Source organism: Oncorhynchus tshawytscha, linkage group LG01 (assembly GCF_018296145.1).
Source record: "Oncorhynchus tshawytscha isolate Ot180627B linkage group LG01, Otsh_v2.0, whole genome shotgun sequence".
NCBI classification, from domain to species: Eukaryota; Metazoa; Chordata; class Actinopteri; order Salmoniformes; family Salmonidae; genus Oncorhynchus; species Oncorhynchus tshawytscha.
Window position 1 is genome coordinate 95,278,653 of NC_056429.1, and position 21,416 is coordinate 95,300,068.

The window sequence follows — 21,416 nt, forward strand, 5'->3', positions numbered from 1 at the left end:
GCTGTAATCGCAGCAAAAGGTGGCGCTACAAAGTATTAACTTAAGGGGGCTGAATAATTTTGCAAGGCACTGTATATAAATGAGTGATGGCTGAATGGCATGGGCAAGATGCAGTCGATGGTATAAAGTACAGTATATACATATGAGATGAGTAATGTGGGGTATGAGAACATTATATAAAGTGGCATTGTTTAAAGTGGCTAGTGATACATTTAATTATATAAAGATGGCAAGATGCAGTAGATGGTATAGCGTACAGTATATACATATGAGATGAGTAATGTAGGGTAAGTAAGTATTATATAATATAAAGTGGCTAGTGATAAATTGATTACATCATTTTTTCCATTATTAAAGTGCTGGAGTTGTGTCAGTGTGTTGGCAGCAGCCACTCAATGTTAGTGATGGCTGTTTAACAGTCTGATGGCCTTGAGACAGAAGCTGTTTTTCAGTCTCCCGGTCCCCGCTTTGATGCACATGTACTGACCTCGCCTTCTGGATGATAGCGGGGTGAACAGGCAGTGGATCGGGTGGTGTAGGTGTCCTAGAGAGCAGGTAGTTTTCCCCTGGTGATGCGTTGTGCAGACCTCACTACCCTCTGGGGAGCCTTACGGTTGTGGGCAGAGCAGCTGCTGTACCAGGTGGTGATACAGCCCGACAGGATGCTCTCGATTGTGCATCTGTAAAAGTTTGTGAGTGTTTTTGGTGACAAGCCAAATTTCTTCAGCCTCCTGAGCTTGAAGAGACGCTGCTGCGCCTTCTTCACCACGCTGTCTGTGGGTGGACCATTTCAGTTTGTCCGTGATGTGTACGCCGAGGAACTTAAAACTTTCCACTCTCTCCACTACAGTCCCGTCAATGTGGATAGGGGGCTGCTCCTTCTGCTGTTTCCTGAAGTCCACGATCATCTCCTTTGTTTTGTTGACATTGAGTGTGAGGTTACTTTCCTGACACCATTTTCCTGAACTCTAAAACAAACGTGTGTGGGAGTGAACTCTAAAACAAACGTGTGTGGGAGTGAACTCTAAAACAAACGTGTGGGGGAGTGAACTCTAAAACAAACGTGTGTGGGAGTGAACTCTAAAACAAACGTGTGTGGGAGTGAACTCTAAAACAAACGTGTGTGGGAGTGAACTCTAAAACAAACGTGTGTGGGAGTGAACTCTAAAACAAACGTGTGGGGAGTGAACTCTAAAACAAACGTGTGGGGAGTGAACTCTAAAACAAACGTGTGGGGGAGTGAACTCTAAAACAAACGTGTGTGGGAGTGAACTCTAAAACAAACGTGTGTGGAGTGAACTCTAAAACAAACGTGTGTGGGAGTGAACTCTAAAACAAACGTGTGGGGAGTGAACTCTAAAACAAACGTGTGGGGGAGTGAACTCTAAAACAAACGTGTGGGGAGTGAACTCTAAAACAAACGTGTGGGGGAGTGAACTCTAAAACAAACGTGTGGGGGAGTGAACTCTAAAACAAACGTGTGGGGGAGTGAACTCTAAAACAGTGAACTGGGCTAACCTGACTGTAGGTGCTGGTGGATAGCCTCAGCAGATCCCTCATCAGTTCCTGGTGGATACTCCTGTACTCACACCCCTCCACTGTTAGCTTACGAAGCTGGACAACACAAAACATATGACAGTTAAACAGCAGCTGGGTTACTACCGGGCATAATAGAAACACGGACAGATTATTCCATGACAGCAGCAGACACTTGAGAATGGATAGCACACACACACACAGAGCGAGAGAGACACAGAGCGAGAGCGACACAGAGCGAGAGAGACACAGAGCGAGAGCGACACAGAGCGAGAGCGACACAGAGCGAGAGAGACACAGAGCGAGAGAGACACAGAGCGAGAGAGACACAGAGCGAGAGAGACAGAGAGCGAGAGAGACACAGAGCGAGAGCGACACAGAGCGAGAGAGACACAGACACAGAGCGAGAGAGACAGAGAGCGAGAGAGACACAGCGAGCGACACAGAGCGAGAGAGACACAGAGCGAGAGAGACACAGAGCGAGAGCGACAGAGCGAGAGAGACACAGACACACACAGAGAGACAGAGAGCGACACAGAGCGAGAGCGACACAGAGACACAGAGCGGAGCGACACAGAGCGAGAGCGACACAGAGCGAGAGCGACACAGAGCGAGAGACACAGAGCGAGAGAGACACAGAGCGAGAGAGACAGAGAGCGAGAGAGACACAGAGCGAGAGAGACACAGAGCGAGAGCGACACAGAGCGAGACACAGAGCGAGAGAGACACAGAGCGAGAGAGACACAGAGCGAGAGCGACACAGAGCGAGAGACACAGAGCGAGAGAGACACAGAGCGAGAGCGACAGAGAGCGAGAGCGACACAGAGAGCGAGAGAGACAGAGAGCGAGAGAGACACAGAGCGAGAGAGACACAGAGCGAGACACAGAGCGAGAGAGACACAGAGAGCAAGACAGAGCGAGCGAGAGAGACACAGAGAGCACAGACAGAGCGAGCGACACAGAGACACAGAGCGAGAGACACAGAGCGAGAGAGCAGAGAGACACAGAGCGAGAGAGACAGACAGAGAGAGACACAGAGCGAGAGAGACACAGAGAGAGCACACAGAGCGAGAGAGACACAGAGCGAGAGCGACACAGAGCGAGAGAGCGACACAGAGCGAGAGCGACACAGAGCGAGAGACAGAGAGCGACAGAGAGCGAGAGCGACACAGAGCGAGAGACACAGAGAGAGAGACACAGAGCGGAGAGAGACACAGAGCGGAGAGAGACAGAGAGCGGAGAGAGACACAGAGCGGAGAGAGACACAGAGCGGAGAGAGACAGAGAGCGGAGAGAGAGCGACGACAGAGAGCGAGAGCGACACAGAGCGAGAGACAGAGAGCGACAGAGAGCGAGAGACAGAGAGCGAGAGAGACAGAGAGCGAGAGAGACAGAGACACAGAGAGCGAGAGAGACAGAGAGCGAGAGACAGAGACAGAGAGCGAGAGAGACAGAGTAGAGACAGAGACGAGAGAGACAGAGAGCGAGAGAGACAGAGTAGAGAGACAGAGAGCGAGAGAGACAGAGAGCGAGAGAGACAGAGCGAGAGAGACAGAGAGCGAGAGAGACAGAGAGCGAGAGAGACAGAGAGCAAGACAGAGAGCAAGAGAGCTAGATAGAGAGCGAGACAGAGAGAGCGAGCGAGAGCACCAGAGAGCGAGACAGAGAGCGAGACAGAGAGCGAGACAGAGAGCGAGACAGAGAGCAAGAGACAGAGAGCAAGAGAGCTAGATAGAGAGCGAGCGAGAGCACCAGAGAGTGAGAGCGCCAGAGAGCGAGACAGAGAGCGAGATAGAGAGACAGAGAGAGAGAGCGAGCGAGAGCACCAGAGAGTGAGAGCGCCAGAGAGCGAGACAGAGAGCGAGATAGAGAGACAGAGAGCGAGACAGAGAGCGAGACAGAGAGCGAGACAGAGAGCAAGAGAGCTAGATAGAGAGCGAGACAGAGAGACAGAGAGAGAGAGCGAGCGAGAGCACCAGAGAGTGAGAGCGCCAGAGAGCGAGACAGAGAGCGAGATAGAGAGAGACAGAGAGCGAGATAGAGAGCGCCAGAGACACCGACAGAGGTCCTACCTCATGCTGTAGCATAACTCTGTCGATCAGTAGGGCTCTGATGTGCTGCTTCCTGCCATGAAGCTTTAGGTGGAACAGGAGGAAAGAAATTAGTAACTACTGTCTAGACCAAGGCTGGGCCCTATTCCCTATGTAATGAACTACTGTCTAGACCAAGGCTGGGCCCTATTCCCTATGTAATGAACTACTGTGTAGACCAAGGCTGGGACCTATTCCCTATGTAATGAACTACTGTCTAGACCAAGGCTGGGCCCTATTCCCTATGTAATGAACTACTGTCTAGACCAAGGCTGGGCCCTATTCCCTGTGTAATGAACTACTGTCTAGACCAAGGCTGGGCCCTATTCCCTATATAATGAACTACTGTCTAGACCAAGGCTGGGCCCTATTCCCTATGTAATGAATTACTGTCTAGACCAAGGCTGGGACCTATTCCCTATGTAATGAACTACTGTCTAGACCAAGGCTGGGCCCTATTCCCTATGTAATGAACTACTGTCTAGACCAAGGCTGGGCCCTATTCCCTATGTAATGAACTACTGTCTAGACCAAGGCTGGGCCCTATTCCCTATGTAATGAACTACTGTCTAGACCAAGGCTGGGCCCTATTCCCTATGTAATGAACTACTGTCTAGACCAAGGCTGGGCCCTATTCCCTATGTAATGAACTACTGTCTAGACCAAGGCTGGGCCCTATTCCCTATGTAATGAACTACTGTCTAGACCAAGGCTGGGCCCTATTCCCTGTGTAATGAACTACTGTCTAGACCAAGGCTGGGCCCTATTCCCTGTGTAATGAACTACTGTCTAGACCAAGGCTGGGACCTATTCCCTATGTAGTGCACTACTTTTGGCAAGGTCCTTGTACTGATCAGAAATCAACACTAAACTCTTACAAATATATGTTAGATAGGTCTGTGGGTGCCTTACATGACCAGCATTCATTCATTGAAGATACATATGTCATTCAATCACACAAGTTCCACCACGGCTCCAGTATGGCGTTCTAGTTATATCTCTCACCCTGTTCTCCATGGACTTCTTGACCAGGTTGAAGCTCTTCCAGCGAGAGTCAAACTCGTGTTTTTGGGAGCCTTTGAAGTGTAGCAGGTCACTGATGATCTTGATGATGGAGAATAGAGACTTGGTGTCGTCCTCGGAGTGTTCCAGAATGTGATCTGGGGACATAAAACAGAACCAACCGTTATGTTGACATGAAGTGAAATTATCTGTATCGGTTTTAGGGGTGGGTTTTAGGGGGCGTTTTTAGATGCCTTTGTTTAATTTAAAAAAGATATATTTAACCAAGAAAAGCCCATTGAGACCCAGAGTCTCTTTTTCAAGGGAAACCTGGCCAAGAAGGCAGAAACAATCAATACATTGCATAATTAAAACATACAACACAACATGATCCAGCATTCACTGGCACTAACATATCTAGGTGAAGCATGGATTGTAGACTATTCCATGCCTCTGGTGCACAAGAAGAGAAGGCAGTCTTGCATAATACTGTCAATGTCCTGGGGACTAAGTGGCAACCACCTAGCAGACCAGGTATGGTGACTGCTGGTGGTGAAGGAGACCAGATTACAGAAGTAAAGAGGGAGTTTACCCAAAAGGGCTTTGTAGATGAACACATATACAACAAGTCACCTTACTCAATTAGAGAAAAGTGGCCTGAACAAGCTTCTTTCTAGTCATAAGTGGGAAGCAAGCCTTATTACAAAAATAAAAACCCAATTTCAATTTAAGCTTTGTCACAAGATTATCCACATGAACTTTAAAGGACATCTTGTCATCCAACCAAATACCTAGGCATTTGTAAGATGACACTTTTTCAACAGATAAGCCACCAGATGTGACAACGCTAACCTTCTCTGGCTGAGTTCAAGCTCTGGTAAAGGTGATGAATGTAGGTTTTTGTACATTCTAAATCAGTTTGAGACCATAAAAGGGAGTCCTGCAGTGACTAAAAAGCAGTCTGGAGCTCTTCAACAGCCTGAACCAGAGAAGGAGCACATGAATATATGACTGTATCATCGTCATATAGATGTAACTTTGCTGGTTGCATCCCATTTCACATATTAGCTCTTCATGTGAAGACAGTGATAAGACACAAAGACATTACACCTGGACAGCTTTACACTGTGAGTTACACCTGGACAGCTTTACACTGTGAGTTACACCTGGACAGCTTTACACTGTGAGTTACACCTGGACAGCTTTACACTGTGAGTTACACCTGGACAGCTTTACACTGTGAGTTACACCTGGACAGCTTTACACTGTGAGTTACACCTGGACAGCTTTACACTGTGAGTTACACCTGGACAGCTTTACACTGTGAGTTACACCTGGACAGCTTTACACTGTGAGTTACACCTGGACAGCTTTACACTGTGAGTTACACCTGGACAGCTTTACACTGTTAGTTACACCTGGACAGCTTTACACTGTGAGTTACACCTGGACAGCTTTACACTGTTAGTTACACCTGGACAGCTTTACACTGTTAGTTACACCTGGACAGCTTTACACTGTGAGTTACACCTGGACAGCTTTACACTGTGAGTTACACCTGGACAGCTTTACACTGTGAGTTACACCTGGACAGCTTTACACTGTGAGTTACACTTGGACAGCTTTACACTGTTAGTTACACCTGGACAGCTTTAGTTGTGGTTACAGACAGGAGGGAGGGAGGAGACTTTACACTTGTGAGTTACACCCAGGACAGCTTTACACTGTGAGTTACACCCAGGACAGCACTTTACACTGTGAGTTACACCAGGGGGACAGCTTTACACTGTGAGTTACACCTGGACAGCTTTACACACTGTAGGGTTGAGTTACACCTGGACAGCTTTAGACACTGGGTGAGTTACACCTGGACAGGGAGGAGACACTGTAGGGTTGAGTTACACCAGGAGGGAGGGAGCACTTTAGGGTTGAGTTGTGGTTACACCAGGAGGGAGGGAGGAGGACAGTTGTGGTTACACTGGGAGTTACACCTGGACAGCTTTAGGGTTGACTGTGAGTTACACCTGGGGGAGGGAGCTTTACACTGGGTGAGTTACACCTGGAGGGAGAGAGCTTTACACTGGGTGAGTTACACCTGACAGGGGACTGTGAGTTAGACACTATTAGGGTTGAGTTGTGGTTACAGACAGGGGGAGGGAGAGAGGAGACACTATTAGGGTGAGTTGTGGTTACAGACAGGGAGGGACACCTGGACACTATTTTGACTGTGGTTACACCTGGAGGGAGGGAGGACACTGTTAGGGTTGAGTTTACAGACAGGGGAGGGAGAGAGGACACTAATGGGTTGAGTTTTTACAGACTGGAGGGAGTTAGGAGACACTATTAGGGTTGAGTTGTGGTTACAGACAGAGAGGGGAGACACTTTAGGGTGAGTTGTGGTTACAGACAGGAGGGAGGGAGGAGACACTTTAGAGTTGAGTTGTGGTTACAGACAGGAGGGAGCTTTACACTGTGGTTACACCTGGAGGGAGGGAGGAGACTTTACACTGTGGTTACACCTGGACAGCACTTTAGGGTTGAGTGTGGTTACAGACAGGAGACAGGGAGGAGACACTTTAGACTGAGTTGTGGTTACACCAGGAGGGAGGAGACACTTTAGTTGAGTTGTGGTTACAGACAGGAGGAGGGAGGAGACACTATTAGGGTTTAGTTGTGGTTACAGACAGGAGGGAGGGAGGAGACACTATTAGGGTTGAGTTGTGGTTACAGACAGGAGGGAGGGAGGAGACACTATTAGGGTTGAGTTGTGGTTACAGACAGGAGGGAGGGAGGAGACACTATTAGGGTTGAGTTGTGGTTACAGACAGGAGGGAGGAGACACTATTAGGGTTGAGTTGTGGTTACAGACAGGAGGGAGGGGGAGACACTATTAGGGTTGAGTTGTGGTTACAGACAGGAGGGAGGAGACACTATTAGGGTTGAGTTGTGGTTACAGACAGGAGGGAGGAGACACTATTAGGGTTGAGTTGTGGTTACAGACAGGAGGGAGGGGTTGAGGAGACACTATTAGGGTTGAGTTGTGGTTACAGACAGGAGGGAGGGAGGAGACACTATTAGGGTTGAGTTGTGGTTACAGACAGGAGGGAGGAGACACTATTAGGGGAGTTGTGGTTACAGACAGGAGGGAGGAGACACTATTAGGGTTGAGTTGTGGTTACAGACAGGAGGGAGGGAGGAGACACTATTAGGGTTGAGTTGTGGTTACAGACAGGAGGGAGGGGGGAGACACTATTAGGGTTGAGTTGTGGTTACAGACAGGAGAGAGGGAGGAGACACTATTAGGGTTGAGTTGTGGTTACAGACAGGAGGGAGGGAGGAGACACTATTAGGGTTGAGTTGTGGTTACAGACAGGAGGGAGAGAGGAGACACTATTAGGGTTGAGTTGTGGTTACAGACAGGAGGGAGGGAGGAGACACTATTAGGGTTGAGTTGTGGTTACAGACAGGAGGGAGGGAGGAGACACTATTAGAGTTGAGTTGTGGTTACAGACAGGAGGGAGGGGGAGACACTATTAGAGTTGAGTTGTGGTTACAGACAGGAGAGAGGGAGGAGACACTATTAGGGTTGAGTTGTGGTTACAGACAGGAGGGAGGGAGGAGACACTATTAGGGTTGAGTTGTGGTTACAGACAGGAGGGAGGGAGGAGACACTATTAGAGTTGAGTTGTGGTTACAGACAGGAGGGAGGGAGGAGACACTATTAGAGTTGAGTTGTGGTTACAGACAGGAGGGAGGGGGAGACACTATTAGGGTTGAGTTGTGGTTACAGACAGGAGGGGGAGGAGACACTATTAGGGTTGAGTTGTGGTTACAGACAGGAGGGAGGAGACACTATTAGAGTTGAGTTGTGGTTACAGACAGGGGGAGGGAGGAGGAGACACTATTAGGGTTGAGTTGTGGTTACAGACAGGAGGGGGAGGAGACACTATTAGAGTTGAGTTGTGGTTACAGACAGGAGGGAGGGAGGAGACACTATTAGGGTTGAGTTGTGGTTACAGACAGGAGGGAGGGAGGAGACACTATTAGAGTTGAGTTGTGGTTACAGACAGGAGGGAGGGAGGAGACACTATTAGAGTTGAGTTGTGGTTACAGACAGGAGGGAGGGAGGAGACACTATTAGGGTTGAGTTGTGGTTACAGACAGGAGGGAGGGGGAGACACTATTAGGGTTGAGTTGTGGTTACAGACAGGAGAGAGGGAGGAGACACTATTAGAGTTGAGTTGTGGTTACAGACAGGAGGGAGGGAGGAGACACTAGTAGGGTTGAGTTGTGGTTACAGACAGGAGGGAGGGGGGAGACACTATTAGGGTTGAGTTGTGGTTACAGACAGGAGGGAGGGAGGAGACACTACTCACGTAGCAACTGCCTCATCACTCTACAGATAGCATCTCTGTAGTTCTCTCTGGACACATCTGGAGGAGGAGAGAGAGTTGAGGTTTTACATAACAACATGCAAACATGTCTCTGGAACAATAAAAATCAACGGATAGTTACTGCTGTCAACCTCAACAAGTGAGTGATACCGCAAACTATGAAGGCTCAAGGACCATTTTGTCTGTTACCAAGGTCTCAGAATAATGACTATGAGCTAAAGCATGCAACTCACCATAGGACACTCCTGTGAAGAGGTTGGTCTCACCCAGATTCACCATGCTAGTAACCCTGACAGAGAAAGAGAGATTTCATAATTAAAACACACTGTAGTAAAACACTGACAACTATTGATGTAAAAAGGGCTTCAAAAATACATTTCATTAATTAAGCTTGCCTGTGTACTACTCACAGTTCTGGGATGGGCTCTCCTTGCAGCGGTGGAAACAGACTTCCTGCTCCCAGAAGGCAGTGCTGTACGATAGACAAACTCTGTAGGACGTCATCCCTGGAAAATGGGATTAGTTACATGCAGGGTCCACAACACTGACTACACAATATAAAGCAGAACGGAGTTGTGTTAAGTGCAGAGAACACGTTTGAAACAGAGTGAAACCACCTAAACTTGTCAGGAAGAAAATGGCACACGTGGGACAACAGGACACTAGTTTGTTCTTAGATTAGTGTAGAGCACTTTTGCAGTCACAAAGCAAGCCAAGATATAGCGCTCAGAATTCTTTTTAAACATCACCTTTTTTTGTGTATGAATGAGGTTTGTGCAGGATGCCTAATACATTATCACAACATAATGGCTACGTGCCTGGCCTGACAATATTGTTCTTCTCAGACCATGTTATACACTGCTCAAAAAAATAAAGGGAACATTAAAATAACACATCCTAGATCTGAATGAATGAAATATTCTTATTAAATACTTTTTTCTTTACATAGTTGAATGTGCTGACAACAGAATCACACAAAAATTATCAATGGAAATCAAATTTATCAACCCATGGAGGTCAGGATTTGGAGTCACACTCAAAATTAAAGTGGAAAACCACACTACAGGCTGATCCAACTTTGATGTAATGTCCTTAAAACAAGTCAAAATGAGGCTCAGTAGTGTGTGTGGCCTCCACGTGCCTGTATGACCTCCCTACAACGCCTGGGCATGCTCCTGATGAGGTGGCGGATGGTCTCCTGAGGGATCTCCTCACAGACCTGGACAAAAGCATCCGCCAACTCCTGGACAGTCAGTGTTGCAACGTGGCGTTGGTGGATGGAGCGAGACATTATGTCCCAGATGTGCTCAATTGGATTCAGGTCTGGGGAACGGGCGGGCCAGTCCATAGCATCAATGCCTTCCTCTTGCAGGAACTGCTGACACACTCCAGCCACATGAGGTCTAGCATTGTCTTGCATTAGGAGGAACCCAGGGCCAACTGCACCAGCATATGGTCTCACAAGGGGCCTGATGATCTCATCTCGGTACCTAATGGCAGTCAGGCTACCTTTGGCGAGCACATGGAGGGCTGTGCGGCCCCCCAAAGAAATGCCACCCCACACCATGACTGACCCACCGCAAACCGGTCATGCTGGAGGATGTTGCAGGCAGCAGAACGTTCTCCACGGCGTCTCCAGACTGTCACGTCTGTCACGTGCTCAGTGTGAACCTGCTTTCATCTGTGAAGAGCACAGGGCGCCAGTGGCGAATTTGTCAATCTTGGTGTTCTCTGGCAAATGCCAAACATCCTGCACGGTGTTGGGCTGTAAACACAACCCCCACCTGTGGATGTCGGGCCCTCATACCACCCTCATGGAGTCTGTTTCTGACCGTTTGAGCAGACACATGCACATTTGTGGCCTGCTGGATGTCATTTTGCAGGGCTCCTCCTGCTCCTCCTTGCACAAAGGCGGAGGTAGCGGTCCTGCTGCTGGGTTGTTGCCCTCCTACGGCCTCCTCCACGTCTCCTGATGTACTGGCCTGTCTCCTGGTAGCGCCTCCATGCTCTGGACACTACGCTGACAGACACAGCAAACCTTCTTGCCACGGCTCGCATTGATGTGCCATCCTGGATGAGCTGCACTACCTGAGCCACTTGTGTGGGTTGTAGACTCCATCTCATGCTACCACTAGAGTGAAAGCACCGACAGCATTCAAAAGTGACCAAAACATCAGCCAGGAAGCATAGGAACTGAGAAGTGGTCTGTAGTCACCACCTGCAGAACCACTCCTTTATTGGGGGTGTCTTGCTAATTGCCTATCATTTCCACCTGTTGTCTACTCCATTTGCCCAACAGCATGTGAAATGTATTGTCAATCAGTGTTGCTTTCTAAGTGGACAGTTTGATTTCACAGAAGTGTGATTGACTTGGAGTTACATTGTGTTGTTTAAGTGTTCCCTTTATTTTTTTGAGCAATGTATTTCAAAACTCAAGCTTTGATAACAAACTAGATCAGTTGGTGTACCTTAAGCGAGGCACAGCTGAGCATAAATTGAAATAATTCGCTTTTTTATTTTACAGGACTGATGGTACTGGCATCTGATGGTCATGGTGCTTTCAAGACAACAGATCAAATAATGGCGTCAGTGATCTTCAGGTCAGAAAGTCAGAGCCTTAGAAAGATGCCAGAGTTTCTGACTTGGATGGCCGTTCAAAAGATTCCCCATTGTTTTGAACACGGCATTCGTCTCAGCGAAGGGAGTGAGAGAGCAGCAGCCTCTCACCTATGACCAGAGAAAGTTAAATATTCCTCTATATTAAAATAGACAACGAGCGGCTGTTAATAATTCAAACACAGGGCTATAGATACACTTGACTAGTAATTCATTGCAGATGCAGCACGAAGTAGAAGTAGAGAGAAGCGCATTTTATGTATTGTAAAAGTGTTGACTAAATACAGTGTTGACAGTGATGAATAAAGTCACTCATAAAAACAGCAGCTCTTTGACAGTCTCCCTCTGGTCATAGTTTTAAAAGTTATTAAATCTCATGTAGGCCTGTATCAAACAATGCTGTAGCCAGGGTCATGGAAGCTGTAGGTTGGCATTTGAGCTATTCGATTGGCCAGAGCAGTAAGCACACTTGATTTAGCCACAGATCTCCAGGTCTGCTGGGTAGGCGGAGTTTGTCATTTCAGAGAAATTAAATGGTTGAAAATGGGAACACTTTGCCTACCAGGTGCAGCAGGGCTTCTGAATCAGGAGCACCTCCGTCAACAGAGCGACACACAAACATAACCAACATAAAAGGAGCTCAAGCCTTTATCATTGGATTTTCTACAGAAATGTTTGGTGATCGACTAGGAATGCCTTGGAGATCACGATGACCGGTTGGTGACCACTGATGTACAGTATCCTATCCTTACACCTGCACCCGTCTGCTCCAGACTTGTCATGCTCTGTTTAATGTGCCTTCACCTGGCAATCCCCTGGGTCCTAACTATTCATTAGGGCATATCGTAGCAACACGTTTCGCAAATTAAAACAAAAATGTGTTTCTTATTGGACAAGTTTAGGTAGTCTTACAGTCCATTTTCTTCTGTTTGATAACTGATGAATAGTACCCTCTTACTGCCTTCACACAGTCTGTTTGCCCCCCCCTCACCTGGTCATGTCCCGTTCCCCCTGGGCGTATCTCTGCAGTCGCAGCAGCTCTGGCTGTAAGATCAGGTCCAGAACATAGAACACAAATCTGGTCTCCTCCACACTGGGGACGTGCCACTGGATGTGAAGGTTCCACAGGTCCCCCGGACGACCCCAGTCCTGGACAGAGGGGGAGAAGGTTGAGATCAATATATAATAATATATACACTACCGGTCAAAAGTTTTTGAACACCCCCATTTTTCCAGTTTTTATTGAAATTTAAGCAGTTTAAGTCCAGTGAATAACCTGAAAATGGTAAAGGTAAGCAGTAAACTGCCAGAGGTAAAAAATTATATATATATATTTTTTAAAGAATCTAGGTTACCAAAAACTGAAAAATAATGTATAATGAGTTACAAAAAAAGGCCTTTTCAGGGAACAAGTAATGGGTTAACAACTTATAGCTGTTCCGCAGCAATGGAAGTAAATTAAGCCTCAATACTTTGGTTGATTACTTACAAACCCTCTGTCTGTTGTCGTAGCAGAATCAGAATTAGTTAGGTAACATTGATAAATAAGATATTTTATCTACTTTCATAAATATGCTTATGTGGAAAAAGTCGCTTGGGGCCCAGAGAGGGGAGAGGTCAGGCTTGTCTTTTATCTGGCTGGTAATATGCAGAATATCAGAAAGGGAGAAGTCAGAATTGAACCGTGTCTTCCAATGTATCAGTTAAACCATGTAAAGGGCTCCACAATGCCTGTGTGCCAGTCACTCCCCTCTGTCAACTTGTCCAGGAGGGAGTGTATTTGAGATGGGTGTATCTAGAATTGACAATTGATATATGCCATTGGATGAGGTAATGTTTTGGTAATAGGAAGTACCAAGAATGAGAAGTAGAACCTCGTCTTAGAGAGCAAACTGAACGATAATTTATAGCTAACGCTATCTGGCTATGGGATACTCCTCTTTCAGGCACAAGGCCATTTGTGAAGTTTCTAAGATCTGTGGTTCATCATTGTGAGTTGAGAGGGGTGTATCTTGGCTATAAAAGATGAAGTATTATTTTGTAAGCACTCTCAGAATTCATTTATAGATACTGAATTAATCTGAGAGTCAAGGGGCTATGGTGAAGCTCATATTATTAAAATATGAAGTTTAAAGTATAACTCTGACTTGTGTGTGGTTTGTAAACTCTCATTTCACTTAGTAATACAGGAAATTACCACGACACTGTATAAAAGCAGTGTTGGAACAGACTGTTACTACAACCTCAAGCATTATTTGGACAGTATTGTACTGCAGGAAGTAGTATATTGCTATTAAAATGGTGAGAAAAAGGCACTTAACCAAGGCAGACAGACCGTCCGTTTAAAACCCTTAAAAGTGTAGGTCTTTCCTTTAGAGAAATTGCAAAGAAAGCCAAGGTGTCAGTGAGTACAGTTTCCTACATCATCAAAAGGCACTTGGAAACTGGATCAATACATGCTAGAGAATCACCTTTGCCAGCGATTACAGCTGTGACTCTTTTTGGGTAAGTCTACGGGCTTTGCACACCTGGGTTGTACAATATTTGCACATTCTTTTAAAAATTATTCAAGCTTTGATAAGTTCGTTGTTGATCATTGCTAGCCAGCCATTTTAAGATTTTCGAGGTGATTTAAGGCAAAACTGTAACTTGGCCCCTGTTGGGATGTGCTAAACTTTGAACATTGAGATAGGAAATGAAAGAGACTGGGTTATGTTAGAAGTTAATGGTTCTCAGAAGAAAGAAGAAGGCTTTGGAAGGTGTTTGATGGAGGAGAGGAGAATGATGTGTTGATATAGGGGAGACAGATGGATATTGTGTATTTGATGAAAGAGGGGTTGAGGTCAGGAGGTGAGGACAGATTCTCTTAAGAGCAGTTATTTCCTTTCATATCGATGAAGGGAAGTGAACAAGTGCTCACTTCGGGAGAAAGGAGATATCATGCCTCTCCTGAGATGAAATCCCTCTCAAGGACCTTCCATAGAGAGGGATAGAAGGCGCACTTGTCACAAAATCCTGTCATGGAATGAGTGGCACCATGGAGGTATATCAACATGTAAAGGGACTTCCTATAGGCAAAGATGGGAGGTGTACCCTCAATCTATCGCCATGGGCCCTTCTCATTGACTATGCGGACAGGAGGAGGGCTGCGGGAAGCCGGAGAGACAGGAGGGAGAAAGAGAGGAGAGTTGTGCAACTGTCTGATGGGTTAACAGTGTAGAGGCATGTTATGCCCTGGACCTCTTTACTAGTCTGACATGGTTCCTTTGACACACTATAGGGTGTTCACCTATACAACTATTCATTCATTCAAGGTTTATACAAAATATCCATCCAACAGAGAATTGCGCCCGAAAAACAATATTCCAAACCCCATGCCTCTACCATATATTTCTGCCCCTGAACAGGTAGTTAAACCCACTGTTCCTAGGCCATCATTGAAAATAAGAATGTGTTCTTAACTGACTTGCCTAGTTAAATAAAGGTAAAAATTAAAAGAATATATGGTTCAAAAGTTAGATGATTTACTCTGAGAATGTAGCATGTATAGATGGAATGGAATGTCGTCTCTGCTTCATAGAACTCTGTGGCGTTGCTTCGTGGCAGAATGGCGCTAACTTCCAACACCAACTGACAAGCTACCTAGTGGCTGCAGGTTCGTGAGTGAAAACATGGTATTTTTCTAAATGACATCCGCAGAATACAAAACAGGAACTAAATATATATTTATTTACAAAATTAACAGACCGAATTCCAATATTCACCATCCACTAAGACAATCAGATCCTGTTTTCATGGTGTATGGGTCTTTCCCTCTAATCGCAATAGAAACAGCCCCTCTCAATGTAGATTTATCGCCAATATAGCCAAAGAAAGTCAAGGATATGGAGATTAAATGATGAGAGGATAAAGCTTATTTTGATTGGTCCAACCAGCAGAAACACCTCCAAATGGTACCACCCCCCAACGCAAAATATGGAAGAGATTCAACCAAAAGCGGCAGAGTCTAAACTAGCTATGGTCACAGCAAATTAATGTTTTTATTTCATCAACAATGTCAAGTACAAGTATATTAAGGTTATAATATTGTAGAAAAAAAATCAAAAAGATTAATTCAATGTGATTTATAATAACATAGGGCCAAGAAAACTAATGTTTTGACAAATTTTATAGCACCCTCTGGAATTGACCTGTTTTTCCTCTACATTGTAGAGCCATGAGTGAACATCCTACACACTTTCTATCACAAGGTCCAGAGTGGCTGGTGAGTGATCAGACCAATCAGGAAGAGATCACGTAAAAAGTAATAAAAGTAACACAATTTGTGATAGAAATGGACAGAAGCACTCTACAATCATCATTGTTTGGGGTCTGTCTGGGTAATAAAAAGTTATTCGCACTAAAGAGAATGTTGAAGAAATTTGGTAGGCAGCAATTTAGAGAATGTACAACTAAAAGTAAAGTTCTGAACTTGATACCTTGTGGGTAGGTAGGTAGTCCTGTATGGGCTGTTGAAAGCCACCTGGTACACTGCAGTTCTCTGTGGGGAAGGTGAGGGCTATAGAACCCCTAACACCAACCTCTACAAACCCCTAACACCAACCTTAGTACTTCTAACCCTGTACGTACCTTGATGGGCAGGTAGTCCTGTGTGGGCTGCTGAAAGCTTCCTGGTACACTGCAGTACTCTGTGGGATAGATGAGAGCTGTAGACCTCAGGATATGATGCAGCAGGTTACAGGCCAGGGTGTAGCCCTGTTTACACTTTAGATGGAGGGTCAGCTGCAGGATCTGAACCAGCTGGGTGCTGTAGGGGAGGATTTTGTCCCCGTCCACACGAGTCACCTGGGAAGGACAAGGAGACAACAGGAGGGAAGGAGGGTTAGGAGAGAACATACAGGCCCACCCTGTGTTCTGTTCATTAAGGCACACAAAGGAAGACGTTTGAAAACATTTGCAACAGAAAATAAAAAATGAGCTTTAGGTAAGTAACTCCCCCGTTTCAAAAGTGTTTTCCTGTTTGGTGTCTAGTCTACTGAGAGGTGAAGGGAACAAGGGAATTTTTCAGTCAGTATGGGTGCAGGATGATGACCTCACCTCTGACAGTAGCTGAAGGTTCCATAGTAACTCCTTATCCAGTTCCTCCTCACTCAACACCTCCTCATCTGGAAATCAACAACCAAGAGTGAGATACTCCGAGACCAACACAGAACAACGATCCATTGATTCCCACATCTCCCCAACTCTAACCCCACCATATCAGAATCAACAACAGTCTCAAATTAAGACCAAGTCCAGATTGGTTTTATAGCCCTCCACTCCAACAGAACACATCCAGAACACATGTCCAGCTTAGTGAGCACTTACTGACAGTGAGCTGGTTTATGGCATTGCAGCAGTGTGGTACCAAAAGCTTCAAAGACTGTGCAGGGTGAACCTTGGAGGCTGCTCTGCACATGTCAGCCACCATCCTGCCAGCCACACGAGTCTCAAAGATGTTGGTGGTGGCAAAGATGAAGACCTTCTCCAGAGCCACCTGAACAACACAAATGAACCAAAGGATATATTCACATCATCACATGAATGTACAGTGGCGTCGGGAAAGTATTCAGACCCCTTGACCTTTTCCACATGCTGGTACTTTAAAAGGACACACACAGTGAGAAAGGCGTAGGTGTACAGTGAGTTGTGGCCTACCTTGAAGATGTCTATAGAGCACTGTGTGAGGATGGTGCTGAAGGTAGAAGATAGTCCCAGCTCCACCAGGCTCTCCAGATGGGTCATCTTCTCGGTCTCGGTCTCCTCTCTGGTCTGCTCTAGAGTACTGCTGTCTATCAGGGCAAAACACCTGGGGGCATATTCACAAAACATTACTTACAAAAAAAACGTAAGAAGTTTAAGAAAAAAAAAAGTTCATAAGATAACTCGTTATCTTATAACAAGTTCAATTGGTCAAAATGTTCTTAGGAATTCAATGTTTTCTTATGAACTTTATAAATATCTTCTTATGTTGCATTGACATTAGTGACGTGTTTGAAACCAATAAATAAGCCGATGTGACAGGGATGATAGGATTTGGCCCACTATAATAAAGGGATATTTCCATTTTATTACATTTATCTGCACCATGTCTCAATATTTGTTTTTGTAGTTGGCTTGCGAACCCTTCATAAACAAAAACAAATGTTATTTGTTCACACATTATAGCCATCAGACTAGCTATATCAAAAACTAAAATGGATAACCAAGGAAAGCACAATAAAACATCAGCAAACAAGAGTTTGAAGTGATGGTGGAGGAAATAGCAGCCAGGGAAAGGTTGCTGTTGGGAGACTTGAAAACTGAAGGGTCACGGCAGAGAGAGAGGATGGGTGAGACTGGCTGAGGCAAGGGACAGTGTCTGTCGACGGGGATATGGCAAGGGACAGTGTCTGTCGACGGGGGTATGGCAAGGGACAGTGTCTGTCGACGGGGATATGGCAAGGGACAGTGTCTGTCGACAGGGGTATGGCAAGGGACAGTGTCTGTCGACGGGGATATGGCAGGGACAGTGTCTGCCGACGGGGGTATGGCAAGGGACAGTGTCTGCCGACGGGGGTATGGCAAGGGACAGTGTCTGTCGACGGGGATATGGCAAGGGACAGTGTCTGCCGACGGGGGTATGGCAAGGGACAGTGTCGGTCGACGGGGGTATGGCAAGGGACAGTGACGCCGCCGTAAAAATAGTGGTCTGACATCAAGTGGGCTGCTAAAAAGAAGGGAGCTGAGAGACCATTCATATGGACCAGCTGGAGAAGGTGTCGGCCATGATAGGAGAGGCGGTGGTAGTGGGACTGGGCAACTGGTAAATGGGGTAGCTACGTTAGCTAGCTAACGTGTAACAACATTATATCCAACATAACTAACGACGTTAACATCAGCCAAGTTCTTCTTTGAGAATTGATGCGCTAACACTAGCTATTTAATACTTCTATAATATTGTAATATATTGTTAACTAGCTAGCTAGATAATGCGGGATTAATTCATTTTCTTGCTATAGTTAAATGTTTGTTAGCCAAGTACATTTCCAAGAAGAAATCCTAAAACATTATTTTCAAGAATCCCATTTCTTCTTAGCGCAGACCAGACCAGACCGCAGACACCCCCGCATGCGCAGACTAGGTTTGCACATTTTGTGGAATATTCAGAGCTGGAAATGGGAATATATGGGAAATAACCTCAGCAAAAAAAAGAAACGTCCCTTTTTCAGGACACTGTCTTTCAAAGATTATTTGTAAAAATCCAAATAACTTCACAGATCTTCATTGTAAAGGGTTTAAACACTGTTTCCCATGCTTGTTCGATGAACCATAAACAATTAATGAACATGCACCTGTGGAACGGTCGTTAATATACTAACAGCGTACAGATGGTAGGCAATTAAGGTCACAATTATGAAATCTTAGGACACTAAAGAGTCCTTTCTACTGACTGAAAAAACACCAAAGAAAGATGCCCAGGGTCCCTGCTCATCTGCGTGTATGCACCTTAGGCATGCTGCAAGGAGGCATGAGGACTGCAGATGTGGCCAGGTCAATAAATTGCAATGTCCGTACTGTGAAACGCCTAAGACAGCGCTACAGGGAGACAGGACGGACAGACGATTGTCCTCGCAGTGGCAGATCATGTGTAACAACACCTGCACAGGATCGGTACATCCGAACATCACACCAGTGGGACAGGTACAGGACGGCAACAGCGACTGCCCGAGTTACACCAAGTAACGCACAATCCCTCCATCAATGCTCAGACTGTCCGCAATAGGCTGAGAAAGGCTGGACTGAGGGCTTGTAGGCCTGTTGTAAGGCAAATCCTCACCAGACATCAACCGCAACAATGTCACCTATGGGCACACACCCACCGTCGTTGGACCAGACAGGACTGGCAAAAAGTGCCCTTCACAGACGAGTCGTGGTTTTGTCTCACCAGGAGTGCTGGTCGGATTCGCGTTTGTTTATCGTCCAATGAATGAATTACACCGAGGCCTGTACTCTGGAGCCAGGTCGATTTGGAGGTGGAGGGTCCATCATGGTCGGTGGCGGTGTGTCACAGCATCATCGGACTGAGCTTGTTGTCATTGCAGGCAATCTCAACGCTGTGCGTTACAGGGACGCTATCCTCCTCCCTCATGTGGTACCCTTCCTGCAGGCTCATCCTGACATAACCCTCCAGCATGTCAATGCCACCAGCCATACTGCTCGTTCTGTGCATGATTTCCTGCAAGACAAGAATGTCAGTGTTCTGCAGTGGCCAGCAAAGAGCCCGGATCTCAATCCCATTGAGCATGTCTGGGACCTGTTGGATCGGAGGGTGAGGGCTAGGGCCATTCCCCCCAGAAATGTCTGGGAACTTGCATGTACCTTGGTGGAAGAGTGGGGTAACATCTCACAACAAGAACTGGCAAATCTGGTGCAGTCCATGAGGAGGAGATGCACTGCAGTACTTAATGCAGCTGGTGGGCACACCAGATACTGACTGTTACTTTTGATTTTATCAGGGACACATTCTTCCATTTTTGTTCGTCACATGTCTGTAAAACTTGTTCAGTTTATGTCTCAGTTGTTGAATCTTGTTATGTTCATACAAATATTTACACATGCTAAGTTTGCTGAAAATAAACACAGTTGACAGTGAGAGGACATTTCTTTTTTTGCTGAGTTTATATGGGAATTAACAGAAATATATTCAAATTTATATTAATACCATTTAAATGTAGATTTTTGTTGCATTGGATAAATTTACCATATCATATGGAGACTGAAACAATACCATTTTACCTGATCATAAGTAGACAATTGCAAATTACTAAATCCTTCCAAAAGAAAAAAAACAAAAACATTTAGTAATGATTTGAACTTTAATTAAATGAGTTGACTCTTCACATGGGATGATTTCACTGAACAACAAAAGAAAGGGAATATTGAATGATCCATCGCATCTCCCAAAACCATTTTCAAAATACATCTGTAAAATAATAGTCTAGAAACTAAAGCTTTGGTTGTCTTCTCACGCTTCCATGTCTTCTCTCTGGACTTCCTCAATGTCCACCTCTTGAGCATCAGACTCTCGGGCTTCCATGTCTTCTCTCTGGACTTCCTCAATGTCCACCTCTTGAAAATCAGACTGAGGCCTCATCTTCACTGTCACTTTCCAAGCTTGTTGAGGGTGGCTCGTTGTCAGGCTCAAAAGGCCTCAATTTGCCCAGATGGCCACCAATTTTTCAACCCTTGTATTGGTCATCCTGTTGCGTGCTTTGGTGATTGTGTTCCCAAACAAGGACCAGTTACTTCGCCAGAATGCCAGGAATCGTGCCCTCCTCCAGGCCAAGGTGGCGAGACACGGTAGTGATGACACCATAGGCTTAATTGATCTCTGCACCAGACAGGATGCTCTTGCCAGCATACTTGGGGTCCAACATGTACGCTGTGGCGTGTGTGGGCTTCAGGCAGAAGTCTTCACGCTTTTTGATGTATTTCAGAACTGCACTTTCCTCTGCTTGGAGCAACAGTGACGTGGGCAGGGCAGTACACATTTCTTCTCTTACATCTGCAAGCAGAGTCTGAACATCAGACAGGATGGCATTGTCTCCCTCAATCTGTGCAATGGCTATAGATTTCAGGAGTTTCAGGCTGCTTACCATTCTCCCAAAATACATCATCCAGGAGGATCTTCTTGATAGGGCTATCCATATCGACAGACTGTGATATGGCCATTTCTTGGAGAGACTCCTTCCCCTCCA

The 21,416-nt window shown here is 46.0% G+C and overlaps 1 protein-coding gene across 4 annotated transcripts in view; it reads right to left on the reverse strand.

Moving 5' to 3' along the window:
* LOC121847225 (proteasome activator complex subunit 4B-like) overlaps positions 1–21,416 on the reverse strand; it is a 101,020-nt gene that overhangs the window by 48,149 nt on the left and 31,455 nt on the right. For all 4 annotated transcript variants that reach the window (XM_042327469.1, XM_042327475.1, XM_042327488.1 and 1 more), the window contains 11 exons: positions 17,335–17,485; positions 17,005–17,173; positions 16,735–16,802; positions 16,267–16,482; positions 12,629–12,786; positions 9,432–9,527; positions 9,255–9,310; positions 9,004–9,060; positions 4,631–4,785; positions 3,608–3,670; positions 1,519–1,614 (listed from right to left, as the gene is read on the reverse strand). In XM_042327469.1, the coding sequence (XP_042183403.1) occupies positions 1,519–1,614; positions 3,608–3,670; positions 4,631–4,785; positions 9,004–9,060; positions 9,255–9,310; positions 9,432–9,527; positions 12,629–12,786; positions 16,267–16,482; positions 16,735–16,802; positions 17,005–17,173; positions 17,335–17,485 (1,285 nt within the window). The remainder of the gene's footprint in view (positions 1–1,518; positions 1,615–3,607; positions 3,671–4,630; positions 4,786–9,003; positions 9,061–9,254; positions 9,311–9,431; positions 9,528–12,628; positions 12,787–16,266; positions 16,483–16,734; positions 16,803–17,004; positions 17,174–17,334; positions 17,486–21,416) is intronic.